The 17,372-nt window shown below is 40.8% G+C and overlaps 1 protein-coding gene across 1 annotated transcript; it reads right to left on the bottom strand.

The window, feature by feature from the left end:
* Positions 1 to 2,581: 2,581 nt before the first annotated feature.
* On the bottom strand, positions 2,582 to 6,682 carry hhex (hematopoietically expressed homeobox). The gene is made up of 4 exons (XM_038304513.1): positions 6,079 to 6,682; positions 3,943 to 4,121; positions 2,887 to 2,937; positions 2,582 to 2,812 (listed from the first exon to the last, which is right to left on the bottom strand). Exons 1-4 carry the CDS (start codon positions 6,443 to 6,445, stop codon positions 2,600 to 2,602), a joined length of 810 nt encoding a protein of 269 aa, XP_038160441.1. The 5' UTR covers positions 6,446 to 6,682; the 3' UTR covers positions 2,582 to 2,599.
* Between the last annotated feature and the right edge of the window lie 10,690 nt (positions 6,683 to 17,372).

The raw sequence follows: 17,372 nt of genomic DNA, 5'->3' as shown, positions 1-17,372 counted from the left end.
GTCCTCACAGGAACCGTTCTGCTGCTGAACCCACCTGCACTCATAGAAACGTTCAGAAACTGGGCGGATCTGAAGGAAACCCTCCAGGAAAATATGAATCTATGGTTCGAAACATGAGCTGAAAATACAAACATGAATGAAGATAGTTTTTCTTGCTGTGTGTCTGATGTCTCTGACCCAGCCGGCCTGTTTACCGTCAGAGTCCAGCTCGTCCTCACATCGGGAACAGTTCTGTCCACTCATTCATTAGCTCTGCAAACATTGTGTCTGAATGAGTCATTAGACTCCAATCAGCTTTTATTTATTCTTCATTTGCTGTTTGAATTGACCAAACAATGATGACTGGTTCTGCCTAAACCCATCAGCTCCACATAAAAGCCTCCTTTTCTCTTATCATGTCTGCAAACGTAGGAAAACACACTTCTATGATCACTCCTGATTTCTTTATCAGGATACTGTGTCTGTCTGTGTGTTTGGCCAGATCCGACCGGCACTTTGGAATCAGTTAACTATCTGCTGAACATTTCACCTACCAACTGTGTGTGCTTTCCTTCCACTGTTGACTTTACTCGGCACGATTTGTGAACCATTACACAATACAGGAGCTGGGATCAATGAATGCGCTGTTGGCTGCAGGGTCTTCCTGCATGTAGGAGGCCAGTGAACCCCACTAATGTGGCCCAAACAAGCGTATTAGAGGGACATTTATTGCTCTTAGTCAAAGGTCTGGGTTACATTTAGCAGCTTTCTGATGATGCTGAAATATTCTCATCAAAACAGGCTGTTCTGGTATTGGACTCACGCCTTTGCTCTATCTGCTTCTGCCTCTCTGAAGGTTCACTCAATCATTAACCTAATCTACTCACCCAAAAAAGTCCCACTCATACTGTTTGCATGGGAGCTTGATAAGCTATTTGAAGTTGGATGTGGTGATGGGACAACAATCGACGAGGTCCCAACGGTTTGCTAATCTGTGGCTCTCTTTATTTCAACATTAGGGACAAAGAGAAGCAGCTCAGTGAAGGACAGTAATTGGGTCGCATTTAAACACTGAATATTTGTGTGCTTTGGTGATATGATGATGATTTCCGAAGACCTGAAGAGAATTTACAGAGAATCACTGGATGATAGTAAATACAGCAACAAAACCAGGAGAGCTGAAGGAACCAGAGACCCTCTGAAACCAGCAGCATCTTCCTAAACCATTTCTCAGACAACTAACTAATCTGGAGCAATATTAATGCTTTATTACTACAGTTACACTGAAATAAAAAAACATTTATTCTAAGTACAAACTGCAAAAACTGATCAAATTAAGAACTGATTCTTTAAAGAGGTGAAGGCCTGCCTAATGATGATGGAGCTGCAATCTGGGTCAACTCATTTAATTATTTTAATATTTAGTAAAAAATCAAGAGTTCATACATACTAGTATTAAAATGAAAGTTCAATCATAAATAAATAAATAACATTCAGAAACTTCATGTTTTACACGTTTATGTAGTTTTGTTAAAAGCAGATTAAAATGTGAGGAGGAAACTTTGTTTTGTTCTGCATGTCGCGTTGTTCCCATTGAGAGATTGATTGACGGAATTTTTGGCATCACTGCGTTTTATAAGAAGTTTCACCAGAAAAAGTTACGTTTTTTTTTTTGTGAGAAAATCTGTATAAATAATTTTTATTCCTCTGAACTTTATGCAGCCAATGAGGCATGACTTTATTATTTTACGTTTCTTTGTGTAAACTTCATATTTGTTTTTATATATATATGTATATTTGTTTGTTTCCCTTCTTGGTTCTGACAGCATTTATTAACTCCAGAGGAGAAACACAGGAGGAATTCTGTCTTCAAATTAGATCATTCAACAATATTCTAAATTATCTCATTCTAGCACTTAATTATCTTACTTGCTCAAAGTAATGGAAAAAGTATTTATTTCAAGCAAAATGGACTTAAATTAATTTTAAATTTTGCATTTAATTCAAGTCAAATTTTATAATTTCTATATAATATATATATATATATATATATATATGTTCTTTTAGATTTAAAGACAGTAAATGTAAACAGCAGATTTTTTTATTGTTCATTATATTAATGTTTTCTCCTTTCATGAGGTCAGAACAGAAATTGATGTTTTTTTAAGGCATTTTTGTGTTTATTAAAGATTGTTATGAATGTTACAGAAAATAGTCCCTTAAACAAAATATATTTTTTCTACGTGGATTATTTATTTAATAAGACAATTTGAAGATACATACCAAAGAGAGGATGAAACACATATTTACAGCAGCAGCCGGTCGGTAGCCTACTGATCCAACCCAACATCATATACAAAGCAGAACCAGGACTGCGGGGCTGCAGGGGCCGCAGGACTGCGGGGCTGCAGCGCTGCAGAGGCCGCAGGGCTGCAGGGGCTGCAGGACTGCGGGGCTGCAGCGCTGCAGAGGCCGCAGGCCTGCAGGGGCTGCAGGGCTCTCATCATGAGAGCATCCAGTCCCACAAACTAAACTAAACCCTTTCAGATTCCGGGATCAGTCTCTTTATTTGAGGATATTTCTGCATCAGCAGAAAGGTGGAGAGGTTCCGTTCGGCCTCCTATGGCTTTAGTTTCAGCTCACTGCTGGTTTCTATATCCAGTTCCTGATCGGAATCCTCCGACATTTCAGAGTCCAGGTCTGTGGGGGACCTCGGCTGGGCGGCGGGGCCCGTGCGCCGCTGCTCCGGGCTCTGGACCCCCACCTGCTCCGCTTTACAGCTCCTCCGGAGCGCGCAGTCCTCCTCCAGCTGCTTCCCGCTCTGAGGATTTTCCTGTCACATAGATTTGAACATTAGAGGCAAATAAAGCTGCAGCCTAAGCGGCTCCAACACGCGGACATCCTCACCTGTTTTAATCTCCTCCATTTGGCCCGTCGGTTCTGAAACCAGGTTTTAACCTGAAAGACAAATTCACCATTTTATTCTTTTGAAAAAAATAAAATATATTTTCCTAAAACAAAAAAAAACTTTCCCTTATTTTGAATAAATTAGTTAGATGATTTACCGATGGAAATAGAGATGTTTAAAACAAAGAGCCGCATTATCTGATTTAAAGCTATTAGTTTGCACCTGCGCGGTTTTTCTCTTTTTTTTTTTTTTGCTAAAAAAAAGGTCCAAAACACGTTAAAATAAATGTTGAATGGATCCCAGAAATATTAAGAAGTCAAGTTAAAATTCAGGCTGAAATAAAACGAATAAAAAATATATATATATGTTAAAGAGCAGAGAGGTTTAAAGTGGCCCCATGCAGCCGCTGCGGCTGCGGGGCCCTCAGACCAGGACGCTGAAGATGAAGTTTTAATTATAGGTCTGATACATCTAAGCTGATTTATAAAAAAAAAAAAAAAGGCTAAATTCATGGATTTATTGTCATTCTTTAATCAGCGGAATCATCCCCTTTCTCGTATTTTTTTTTTTTTTTTTTTTGCAATTTAAATAAATTATTATACACATTTTTATTAAATAGTAAAAAAAAAAACGAATAATTTATAGAATTTAAACAAACCTTTGGCTCAATCGGAATAAAGTTTCTATCAAATAGAATAATTTCTAGATTTTTATTTCAATTGTTAAAAAAAGCTGAATGTTGGAAAAACTGTAAAACATCTCAGTTTTATGTTTACAATGTCATTTTCTTTACACTCTGTTTACAAAATGACAATAAAGTAGTCATTTTACTTTAAGCAATTGACCAAAAACTCAATTTAGACTAATATTGTTATTATTATTTTTTATGCAAATAATGCAAATAATGCAAATAATGCAAATAATAATAATAATAATAATAATAATAATAATAATACACAATTTCCCGACAGTTCAGCCCAAACACTTAGACCCACTGGCCCACCAGTAGAGCGCCCGGTTCTGGCCTGGTTCTGGCCCGGTTCTGGACTCCTCACCTGTCTCTCGCTGAGCTGCAGCATCTTGGCCAGCCGTTTCCGCTCCGGGGGGGACAGATATTTCTGCGTCTCGAACTTCTTCTCCAGTTCGACGGTCTGGTCGTTGGAGAACCGAACCTGCCCCCCCTTCCTCTTGTGCAGAGGCCGCTGGATGAACGGGCTCCACAGCAGAGGCTTCCCTTCACACACAGAGAGAACACACCTGGAATATCAGCGCTGGTTCTGTTTGGACTCCGAACCTTTCAGACAAAGCTCAGAAATTCATCATTGGAGGCGAATAAAATAATTAAAAACATCAGAGTCACGGCAGTTTAAAAAAGGCCTGAAATAAAAGGTCGGTAAAGGTGCTGGTTCGGTTCTGGACCAATGGCTTTAATAGGTCCAGATTTATTTCTGTTCTTTATGCCGCAGGAGGCCGATGCTGCTCCTGCAGAGAGCAGCTCTGGATCAGCCGGACCTGCCTGGAAATGAGCGCTGGGTCCGGCTGCTGGTTCTGCAGTAGAACCAGCAGAACCAGCACCGTTTCCCGCTGCCTGGTCCGGAGCTGCCGCCTGCTGCTTGCTGTCTTTCAGGGTCGTGACAGTGAAAACTATGGCCAAATATCCGCTGCACGCGCTTCCTGCCTTCTGCTGAGATTACAGAGGCTGCTGCTGCAGGCGGAGGCCTCAGGCAGCTGGATGGTTCACTGGTCACTGGTAATGGTGATAATAGTGAAAACGCGTCACACTGGAGTGATCAGTTCCCTGATGGATAAACAAAAACTGAGACCCAGTCATGTTCATCTCATTTACAGCCGCTTTATGTTCGTTTATTTTTATGTAAACCAAACTGAAATAATAATGCAACCGTTTTTAGTATTTAATTTAATCATATTTAGTTACTTTAACACAATTGTTTGATGTTAGCAGGGAAGCACATGAAACAATTGCGTTAAAGTAACTAGATATTAGATTAGATGAGCTGTATTGATGTCAAAGCGGATAATATATTTAATAAGATTAATTAAATGCCAGAAGCGGTTGCATTATTAATTTTTTCAGTGTGTTTGAATCCAACTTTCTTGCATTTTTTCAGTCAGTCGAGCAGAGATCCTCCTGAAGGACCCGCACCATGGATCCCAGTGGCCCGATGCACCATGGATCCCAGTGGCCCGATGCGCCGCCCGGTTCCGCCCGCCGCGCAGAAAGGCAGCCACATCCTCGCAGGGCCCCGCAGAGGAAGTGCAACAATATGTGAAAAACGGATCCCGGGCTATCAGAGGCCGAGTGTTTCCTGAATATGTCTGTATTGAGGATGTCGATAAAATAATCAGCAGCGCGCAGCGGCCTCCCGAGGAAGCGGCTGGCCGGGGTGAGACAGGAAAACATCTAACAGCTTCTGAAAGCAGATTTACTCCTATCGACAGGCTCACAGCTTCCGCTATGAACGGAAAAGGGCCCGGCTGGTTCACCAACAGAAAATCACTATACTTCAGAGGACCACCTTATCACCAGTCAGATCTGATCCACAAACCATTTCAAGTGGAGCTCAATATGAAATCAATCCGCTGCTTCCAGCTGCTCCTGATCAGGGCCCCCTTCTGATCTCAGAACATCAGAACAATGGGCCTCAGGAGCCCCGAACCAGTCAAGGACCAATACCCCCCACCCCCCTCTATTGTGGACTTACATTTCTGTCACAATAACAGGGTGACTCATGTGTGCATGGGCAGTAAGCCTGTGCACAAACTGGGATAACATGCGCTAAAGTGTCCAGCTGTTGTTCTGAGGGTGTTTATGCAGATTTAGCAGATGCGTTCATGCAACTGGAGATGATCTGAAGCTCGATCTGCGTGACGAAGCGTGATATTCATGCAAAAAAGGGGTTTCGTTGGCACCGAAACAAAGTTAGTAACACAGAAAAGCTGCCCTGCAATGAATGAGAGGCCAGAAAAGCAGAATTATAATTCACTATGAAGGCCTGACTGCTGCTGCCATGATGATGGTTGTGATGATGATGTATTGACTCAGTCACCTTTCCCCAGATGTGTTTCACTCTAAAGGGAAAACAGACCCGCTTTACCGCCTCAAAGGAAAACCTGTTTATTCGGAAAGAGAAAAAAGATGGAAAGATGTGAGGAGAAGAGCAGCTACTGACCGAGGGGGTCCTGGCGGAGCAGCGCCTGCGCGTACTCCCCCATGGAGCGGTGCTGCTGCTGCTGCTGGAACGAGTAGATGGAGCCGCCGAATCCTCCGACCGGACAGTAGGTCGCTGTGAGCGCAGCGTGGGACAAAACCGGGTGGATCGGGGTGGGTTCGTAAATCGGTGTCCGGTAAGGAGAAATCAGGCTGGTGAAGGAGGAGTTCGCTGACGGGAGTGTCGGTGTCGGGACCGCCGGTGCGCTGCAGGAGGACGAGGAGGAGGTAACGGTGGCCGAGGCTGTCCTCCCCAGGATGTCCTCGATGTAGAAGGGGGTCGGGTGGGCCGGCTGGATGGGTGTCGGTGCGTAAAGCGGGAGGCTCATGGTGCTGTGCTCCGCATGCGTCTCCGCGTCTCTTCCAGACTGAATCTAACCAGAACTTCTTCCAGCCTTCAGTGCAAACTCTTTGGAAACTCCCCACTCTGAGGCTGAGCTTTCAGCCAAACTCCCCAAACACAGAAGCTGCTTCCAGGAGCCGTTAGCGCGCGCTGGTGCCCATCAGGTCTGACTGGTGACCAGCTGACACTCGATCCAACTGCTGGCTCTGTTATCTGACTGCAGGCGAAGAAGGGAGGAGATAAATGGACGGCCAACTTCCTGCAGGTGGCTGGTGGCCGTTTCTGATTGGTTTTGTCTGAGATCCAGAGTCGCTCCGCAGCGAGAGGAGATACTTTCAGGAGAATCTCAGGCGCTAACAGTCCAGATATTTATCAGACTGGTTCTGCAGGGTCCAGCAGTCCCTTCAGACCCAGACCATCAGACGCTGCTGCTTATTAAGACCCAGCTTTGAAACGCACCGAACTGAGACAAAATGCTGAATGGAAATAAGTTTGTTTTTATCAAAGTTTTGATTTAAAAAACGAATCATGTTTAGTTCCAAACCATGGCGGTGCTGCCATAATGGACCCTAGACCGGACCGAGTCTTTTAAACATGGAGCAATTAGCCTACAGCCTTGGTGCTCCAGGATCCAACAAAAACTTTTATTTTGGGAACAGAATGGAACCCAATTTATCTGCAAAGCACAACCTTTATATCCCTTTTTAAAGAAAGATTTTAATGATGGCAACCCTTATTAAGAATGAAAAGGTATTAAAGGAATAGTACACCCAAAACATGATTAGCCTTCATTTTCTACTCACCCCCATGCTGAACAACACTCTGGAGTACTTTTTTGATATCTCAAATGCATCTGGAGATCTGGGAGGCTTCTTGCTGTCTGCTGACATTCAAATAATGGAGGTCTATGGTGCCCGAGGCAGAAAGGTCCATAAAAGTCCACAAAAAACGTGTCAATATTCCTCCATACTGCTCGTCCAATGTATTCCAAGTGTCCTGAGTGGGTAGCATCCAGAATTTACTCGAAACGAAGTCATTTAGAATGTTTTTAGAGCATAAACAGTAGTGTATAGGATTTCTTGGAATACATTGGACGAGCAGTATGGAGGAATATTGACACCTTTTTTGTGGACTTTTATGGACCTTTCTGCCTCGGGCGCCATAGACCTCCATTATTTGAATGTCAGCAGACAGCAAGAAGCCTCCCAGATCTCCAGATGCATTTGAGATATCAAAAAAAGTACTCCAGAGTGTTGTTCAGCATGGGGGTGAGTAGAAAATTAAGGCTAATCATTTTTTGGGTGTACTATTCCTTTAAGACCTTCAGTCATTTCTATTTAAGACCCAAATTAAACAGAAATAATAATTTTGAGAGGTTTCTGAAATATAATGTTTATTTATTCAATCCATTAGTAGATCTGTCATCAGGTGCAAAAAGCACCTGGTGTACCCTAGTAAAATATACTAGAATATACAAAGTGTACTTTGGTAGAATATACTCTGGAACACTCTAGTATACAGGTATATACTCTACTTTACTGTGGCATACACTAGTTCACTGTGGTACAATCTATTTTACTGTGGTATACTCTACTGCGGTATACTCTCATTTACTGCGGTATACTATAGTTCACTGTGATATACTATAGTTGTCAGGACTCCTGTCTTTGTGTTTGTGTTTCTGTTTGTCTCCCTTCATCCACCAGGAGGCGCCTGGTTCTGGTCCGCCTCCCCACACACCTGCTGATGGTTTCCTCGCTAAACGGAGTATTCTTAAGCTCTGACTGCCACTACCTCGACGCCAGAGTGTTTGCCAGTTTTGGGTACTCTAGCCAAGCTGAGTTTTGCTGAGTCAAACTGAGTTTTTGTCTTTGCCTCTCGGCAGGAATTAATCCTGCAAACTGGATTTCTCAGACCTTCTCTCCCTGGAAGGATCAACTGAGCTTCAAACTGAGCTGGGGTTCAAACAGGAGGTTTGGATCCACTCTCCCAAGAGATCATTTTGAGCTTCGCTCTGAGAAAGGGATTATTCTCCTCTACAAGCCGTTCAAGTACCGCAGGAAGTCTGAGTGGCAGTCAGTTTCTCCGTTCACCAACTAAAAACCGCATTCTGGGTAAACCCTTTTTCGCCCTCCACCAAATCAGACAAATACTGGAACTACAGCACACAGAAAGGAGTCAAGGATTCAACTACTTCTCTGGAAACCTAAGTCAGCAACCAAATCCTCTTCTCCAAGTTCACGAGTCAAATTCCCCACTGAGCCTGAACTAACCGCTGTGTCTTCCCCTCACTTTTCAGTTCCAGTTTAGCAGTGTTCAGAACAACACTTCTCCCTCTGTTTTACCTCTTAAATAAAACCCGTTAAACCTTTTCCCTGGTCTCCCTGTTCGGTTTTCTGCATTTGGGTCTGAACATTGTAAAATCATGACAATACTTTACTGTGGTATACTCTAGTTCACTGTGATATACTCTAGTTAACTGTGGTATACTCTAGTTTACTGCATACGGTATACTCTAGTTCACTGCGATATACTCTAGTTTACTGCATACGGTATACTCTAGTTCACTGCGATATACTCTAGTTTACTTTGGTATACTCTAATTCGCAGTAGTATACTCTAGTTTACAGCGGTATACTCTAGTGCACTGTGGTACACTCTAGTTTACTGTGGTATACTCTAGTTCGCAGTAGTATACTTTAGTTCACTGCGGTATACTCTAATTCGCAGTAGTATACTCTAGTTTACGGCGGTATACTCTAGTTCACTGTGATATACTCTAGTTTACTGCATTATACTCTACTTTAATGTAGTATACTCTAGTTTACTGTAGTATGCTCTACTGCGATATACTCAAGTTTACTGTGGTATACTGTAGTGCACTGTAGTACACTCTAGTTTACTGTGGTATACTCTAGTCTACTGCGGTATACTCTAGTTCACTGTGGTAAACTCTAGTTCAATGTGATATACTCTAGTTTACTGCGGTATACTCTAGTTTACTGCGGTATACTCTAGTTCACTGCGTTATACTCTAGTTTACTGTGGTATACTCTAGTTTACTGCGGTATACTCTAGTTCACTGTGGTACACTCTAGTTCACTGTGGTATACTCTACTTTACTGTGGTATACTATAGTTCACTGTGATATACTATAGGTCACTGTGGTACACTCTAGTTTACTGTGGCATACTCTAGGTTACTGCAGCATACTCTAGTTCACTATGATATACTCTAGTTTACTGCGGTAAACTTTATTTCACTGTGGTATACTCTAATTCGCAGTTGTATATTCTAGTTTACAGTGGTATACTCTAGTGCACTGTGGTACACTAGTTTACTGTGGTATACTCTAGTTCGCAGTAGTATACTTTAGCTCACTGCTGTATACTCTAATTTGCAGTAGTATACTCTAGTTTACAGCGGTATACTCTAGTTCACTCTGATATACTCTCGTTTACTGCATTATACTCTAGTTTACTAAGGTATACTCTAGTTTACTGCATTATACTCTACTTTATTGCAGTATACTCATAGTTTACTGTCCCATACTCTAGTACACTGTGGTATACTCTAGTTCACTGTGGTATACTCTAGTTCACTGTGGTACAATCTATTTTACTGTGGTATACTCTACTGCGGTATACTCTAGTTTACTGGGGTATACCCTAGTTTACTGTGATATACTATAGTTTACTGTGATATACTATAGTTCACTGTGGTGCACTCTAGTTTACTGCAGAATACTCTAGGTTACTGCAGCATACTCTAGTTCACTATGATATACTCTAGTTTACTGCGGTAAACTCTAGTTCACTGTGGTATACTCTAATTCGTAGTAGTATACTCTAGTTTACGGTGGTATACTCTAGTGGACTGTGGTACACTAGTTTACTGTGGTATACTCTAGTTCACTGCTGTATACTCTAATTCCCAGTAGTATATTCTAGTTTACGGCGGTATACTCTAGTTTACTACGGTATACTCTAGTTTACTGCATTATACTCTACTTTATTGCGGTATACTCTAGTTTACTGTGGTATACTCTAGTTTACTGTGGTATACTCTAGTTTACTGTGGTACACTCTAGTTTACTGTGGTACACTCTAGTTTACTGTGGTACAATCTATTTTACTGTGGTATACTCTACTGCGGTATACTCTAGTTTACTGGGGTATACCCTAGTTTACAACGGTATACTGTAGTTCACTGTGATATACTCTAGTTTACTGTGGTATACTCTAGTTTACTGCGGTATACTCTAGTGCACTGTGGTACACTCTAGTTCACAGTAGTATACTTTAGTTCACTGCTGTATAATCTAATTCGCAGTAGTATACTCTAGTTTACAGCGGTATACTCTAGTTCACTGTGGTACAATCTATTTTACTGTGGTATACTCTACTGCGGTATACTCTAGTTTACTGTGATATGCTCTAGTTTACTGTGGTATACTCTAGTTTACTGCGGTATACTCTAGTGCACTGTGGTACACTCTAGTTCACAGTAGTATACTTTAGTTCACTGCTGTATACTCTAATTCACAGTAGTATATTCTAGTTTACGGCGGTATACTCTAGTTCACTGTTATATACTCTAGTTTACTGCATTATACTCTACTTTATTGCAGTATACTCTAGTTTACTGTCGCATACTCTAGTTTACTGTGGTATACTCTAGTTTACTGTGGTATAATCTATTTTACTGTGGTATACTCTACTGCGGTATACTCTAGTTTACTGGGGTATACTCTAGTTTACTGCAGTATACTATAGTTCACTGTGATATACTATAGTTTACTGTGGTATACTCTAGTTCACTGTGGTACACTCTAGTTCGCAGTAGTATACTTTAGTTCACTGCTGTATAATCTAATTCGCAGTAGTATACTCTAGTTCACAGCGGTATACTCTAGTTCACTGTGATATACTCTAGTTCACTGTGATATACTTTATTTTACTGCGGTATACTCTAGTTTACTGCGGTATATTGGGAGTCCCAATTTGTGAGTGACATCTATTATGAATCCAGTTCCATGGCGAGCTCTAGCCATGTTTGAAGCTTTATAATGACTTAGTCTGAATCCAAACTGTTGAACCATCTTTTGTGTCAGATTCTTTTTTTTCTGTTGAGTTTAGGTTCCTCTGCACATTTGCTAAGCAATCAGGTTTTGTCTTGCAGAGACTCTTCTTGGTGGGACTGTCCTCCTCCTGTGTCCCCCCATCATCTGTGTCTACTGTGGATCACTCCTGACTCCTAGAAACCAGCCTACTTTCAAACCTGAGCTGGTTCACAAATAAACTCTGCTGTAGACTGACCCCCTGCCCCCATCCAGGACAAGCATCTAGGGTTCAGAGGATATCAACCAACTTCTCTGCTGATCCCCCAAACCCTGGACACAAACTGCTTTGACTCTTACCTTTAGAGAGGTTTTATTTTAGGTCACACTTTCTGAAAACACGTATGACCGTCTATTTTTAAGTCCAGCCTCTTAAGAGCACCCTCCAGCATCATAATACCTGCTGCAGCCAGAGTTCTGATGAAAATGAAAAAGAGAGATCATATCTCTCCTATCCTGGCTTCTCTTCATTGGCTTCCTGTTAAATCCAGAATAGAATTTAAAATTCTCCTTCTCACATATAAAGCCTTAAATGGCCAAGCTCCATCTGATATCAGAGATCTGATTGTTCCTTATGTTCCTAACAGAGCACTTTGCTCTCAAAGGCTAGGCTTAAAACTTTCCTTTTTGATAAAGCTTATAGTTAGAGTGGCTCAGGTTATCCTGAGCTATCTCTATAGTTATGCTGCTATAGGCTTAGACTGCTGGAGGACATAGGGATCCCTGTTTTATCATCCTATCTCTATTCTCCCACTCTGCAGAATCTGTTAGTTCAATTTCTAACGTTCTGCTCTCTCTGCTTTTTCTCATAGTTGTTACACTGTAAGACTTTTCACTGTGAATTTACAGTAATTTACTGGCAGCAGCTTCGCCAGTAAACTACTGTATTATTTACAATATCTTGCTGTAATATATAAATACAGTATATTGCTGTAAATAATTCTACAATTAATTACTGTAAATTTACAACAGATCGTATATTCATTTAATGTAAATTTACAGTAATTTACAGGCAACAGCTTTGCCAGTAGACTACTGTATTTTTGCAGTTCTGCTTACAGTACATTAATTCTACAGTTCATTACTGTAATAATACAACTACTAAAAAAAGTAATACAATTATTAGAAATAAATTATATAAATAAATGAAAGCTGGAAAATATTCAGTTTCTTTTCAAATATTTATTTGAAAAATAGTGCCTCATGAAAATTACAACATTGTCAAATTGTGTGATCTGAATACTGTAAAGGATGGACAGAAAAACTTTGCTCACACTAAATGTTTTCAATTCTAATGCTAAAACTCTCATACTGGAGCTAAACTTGCTTTCTTATACAAATACCCCAGCATTTTCCCTAACACTGTATGCATATTAGGGCTGTGAATCACTAGGTGCCTCTTGCAATATTTTGCAATTCATATAAAATGAGCAAAACAGTAAAGCAAAGCGCACAGTGCTTCTTCTTAATGTATCATATGTAAAATAAACATTTTAGTCAGTGCATTATAATCACGAACAATTTAGCATCATAAACTAAACATTAATAACCTTTAAAATTTGTGCCATCATATTTGGCAAGAACTTGTCAAACAGAGAGATCTCTTGAATTTCTTCACTGTGCTTTGTGGCATCTCTCGAGACTATTAAGAAGCTAATTCCTACATTCAGACAGGGTACTGTGTAAAGACATACCTTCCAGAACTCAATAACTGTAAATACACTTTCTGAATCAACAGACTCAAAATGACTCATTTGTGAGGGAAGGTCTTAAAGTTACCTTCAGAGGAATAGTTTACCCACAGAACGATTTAACTTTATTTTCCGCTGACCTTCATGGTGAGCAAGACTCTGGAACACTTTTTCAATATTTCCAATGCAGCCGGGGATCAGGACGACTACTCGTTTTCCACAAGTCCACAAAACTTGTTAATATTCCTCCATACTGCTCGTCCAATGTAATCCAAGTGTCCAAAGTGGGTAGTGTTTTAGTATATATTTAGAGCCTAAATAGAAGTACATTGCATCTCTTGCGCGCACGCCGATGTGCGTTCATGAAACTACGGAAGGCGAGGCAGACGAGATCGCGCAGTCTCTTTTTCTTTCATTATTTGTTTTAAATCAATATCCAACTCCTCTTGTGTTTGTCCCGGTTCGTCTGCAGCTCTGTTGCTCTTAACACAATGTAAACAGTGTATTATCGGCAGCAAAGGCTCTGAACGCCGAGGCTTCCGTAGTTTCGTGAATGCGCAGGTGAGCGCTCCGTGGAGTAATATATTCTTTTTAGGCTCTAAAAATATCGTAAATGACGTCGTTTCGAGTAAATTCTGGACGCTACCCACTCAGGACATTTGGATTACATTGAACGAGCAGTATGGAGGAATATTAACAAGTTTTTGTGGACTTCTAAGGACCTTGTTGGCTCGGGCTCAATCAAACTCCATTATATGAAAGTTGGGATAAAACGAGAAGTCGTCCTGATCTCCGGCTGCATTTGAAATATTTGCTCACCATGAAGGTAAGTGGAAAATAAAGTTAAATCAATCTGTGGGTGAACTATTCCTTTAACAATATTTTGCAGATTGCACATAGATTTAAGTGCTAATGTGGGGACTTTTCTACATGCTGAACCGTTGCAAATAGAACTAAATCTTGCGAGATCTCACCATGCTCTTACAAAATCTTGTGAGATTTCCTTTGGAGAAAATATCAATACAGCATTTTTTTTTATATCAATATGATACTGCAACATATAACATCGTGCATCGCTATTTTGTCATACCCCTAATGTGTATGCGTGTGTATCAGACAAAGTCCCACTTGAAATCACTGATCTTCTTGATGAGTGTGCTGACATGCGGATTCACAGATGTTGACTTCTTCTGGACCATCTTGCCGCTCTTCTTGCTTTTCACTATCTCATGGCTTGCTTTTGTGCCTCTCTCCGGGTTGATGTCAATGCAGCTTCTGTAAAACAAAACAAAAATTTTTCCTTACGGTTTTATCAGTCTATGAATGTAGCATGTCAACAATATACAATGTAGTGATCCAGTATGTTGAACCACAAAAAGGAGTTTCAGACGTAACATTACTACAAAGGTAGCATTTGTAGTGTTTGTGGTTGCTATACTTGTGTCAGAGCCTAAGGACCATTGGCTATCACGTCAAGGTTATTGGCTTATGGTGTTGTATGAAGAAAAGTCAATCAAATCAAGCTCTGTGGAACACTATATTTGAAAGAGAAGCTACCTCTGAATGAACTCCAATGTGCATGCTGCTTCATGTTGGTACTGCAGGTTAAAATTGTAGTAGGAGGAGAAGACTACTGCAAGGCCAAAAACAAAGGATGTCCCATCACATAACACCTTTTTCTCGATGCTCAACATCCATCGGTTTGCCTGTGCCATATGACCTAAGAAAAAGACAAGTTGGAAACAATAAACAGAGATCCCAGAAATAATGGAATCAGTCTCGTCTGATTATTTTTCTACGGAAGAGGATTAGGGCTACTGCAGAAGAAAAATAATTCTGAGAAAATATTCAGAATTCTGCCTTTTCAGAATTTGAAAAAAAAAAAAATCTCTTCAAATGTTCTGAGAAATAAGTCTAAATTCTGACTTTTCTCAGAAAAAAAAAAAAAAAAATATCTGGAAAATTTTCTTTTTCAAATGTTAAAAAAGTCAGATTAAAGTCAGAAATCTTGACTTTTCCCCTCAGAATTCTGAGATTAAAGCCAGAATTCTGGCATTTTTCTCAGATTTTTTTTCGCCAGTGGCCCTAATCCTCTTCCGCATGTTTCTATTATAACACAAAACATATTTAGTAAAGTATGAGCATAGCTATCAATATTTTATTCACATTCAAAGTCAGATATTGTACTTACCAGCCACAATCAAACGTGGTGTGTCAGGCAGCGTGACTGTCATCTGCACAAGTGCAGGTGTGGCAGACTCCTTAAAAAGGCACAAAATCAATGACTGGCAATGAATGGACTAGGGTTTTTTTTTACAATAATGGAAAGACTTTTTGTAAAGCAGGGGTGCCAAGGTGGTTCCAGCAAGGGCCGTACGGCTGCAGGTTTTCATTTAAACCAAGCAGTAGCACACCAGACTCCACTCATCAAGTCTTCAGGTTAAGACTGGACTCACTTGATGAGATGAGTGGAGTCTGGTGTGTTACTGCTTGGTTTCAATGAAAACCTGCAGCCACACAACCCTTTCTGGAACCACCTTGGCACCCTTGTTATTAAGTAAGAAAAAAGCAGAGATGAGGGATGTGAAGTCAATGAGTCATCTCCATGCCATGTGTTTGTTCTGCCCAGCCAGTGAACCAGGTGAGTCCAATCAGCACCGCTTGTGTCAGCGTTCAATCAGCACAATCAGCCAATCAGCACAAGCGGTGCTGATTGGATTCACCTGGTTTACTGGTTGGGCAGAAGTAGTCTGGGGTGAAGGGGAAGTCGCAACTCGCAAGACTCCTTTGCTAGATGCAGAGAAAAAAGAAGCCTATGGTGAAATCCACCATTTAAAAAAAACAAAACAGAAAACATAACGCTGACTCTTAGTAATTTTGGGCAAGTTTAGCACTTTGCCTGTTTTGTTTCTCTTTTGATGTGGAAACTCAACTGAAATAATTTATAGAGCACTTTAACACAACAGAGGAAACTTATAACATGCTAACTCAGACCTGCCATGTTACTTATCCATTCCCCTGATGTTTTAATGTTGATTTAACATTAAATTGAGACAAAGCTAACACAATTTTAGCTAATGTTAGCTTACAAAAACAACATTTTTAAACAGCGTTTTTGTAAAACTTATAAACAGCAGAAAACTAAAAAGAGAGAAGTCCTCAAATCCCGTTTCTAAATCAGGAACAAAAAAGTGAATAATGTGAACTTACTCTGTGAACAGTGTGGAGGACGTTGGGCAGCTCCAGGCATCTGCAGTTGGCTGAGCAGTTTTTCCGAGGACCGATGGTCTAGAATCCTGTTTTCCCACACTTTTCTTTCACCTTCCCATAATGCTTAGCAGTTTACAGTAAAAGTGCAGTAATATTGTAAAAAGAATGACATTCTCTGAAATTGCTGTAATCTTTTTTTTTCTCCCAGATTGCATTGCAGTTTACAGTATGATACTGTATGGCAGTGATACAGTAAAATACTGTTCAGATTTAACTGTAAATTTACATCAAAGGCTTACAGTGTAGGAATCCAGTTTTTGTGGGTTGTGTTTTTGTTTATTTTCCTTCCTCCACCAGGTGGCGCCTGGTTCTCCTTAGACTTCTCACACACCTGCGGATGGTTGCCTCATTACCAGAGGACTTTTAAGCTGCTGACTGCTCTGCTTGATGCCAGAGTATTTGCCAGTTTTGTGTACTCTAGCCAAGCTGAGTTTTGCTGAGTCAAACTGAGTTTTTTGTCACCTGAGTGTTAAACTTGTTGTTTTTTGTCTTTGCCTCTCGGCAGGAAGTCATCCAGCAACCTGGATTTTTTGGACCTTCTCCCCCTGGAAGGATTGTCTGAGCGTCAAACTGAGCTGAGGATTCAAACAGGTGGTTTGGATCAACTTTTCCCCAAGGATTGTTTGGGCTTCACACTGAGCAGGGGATTCATCTCCACAAGGAACCGTTCAAGTATCATAGGAAATCTAAGTGGCAGTCAGCTCCTCCGTTCCTTAAGGAAACACCTCAACCTGGGTAAACCCTGTCCGCCCTCCAACAAGCAAGTCTATTACTGGAACAAACCACACCGACTGGATTCAAAGAAAGAAACCTTTTCTGGAAACGTGAGTCCC

The sequence above is a fragment of the Cyprinodon tularosa genome, unplaced genomic scaffold (genome assembly GCF_016077235.1).
Source record: "Cyprinodon tularosa strain WSP-4 unplaced genomic scaffold, ASM1607723v1 ctg537, whole genome shotgun sequence".
Taxonomy (NCBI): domain Eukaryota; kingdom Metazoa; phylum Chordata; class Actinopteri; order Cyprinodontiformes; family Cyprinodontidae; genus Cyprinodon; species Cyprinodon tularosa.
Note: the sequence above shows the minus strand (reverse complement) of the source record. Positions and strands in the feature narration are given on the sequence as shown.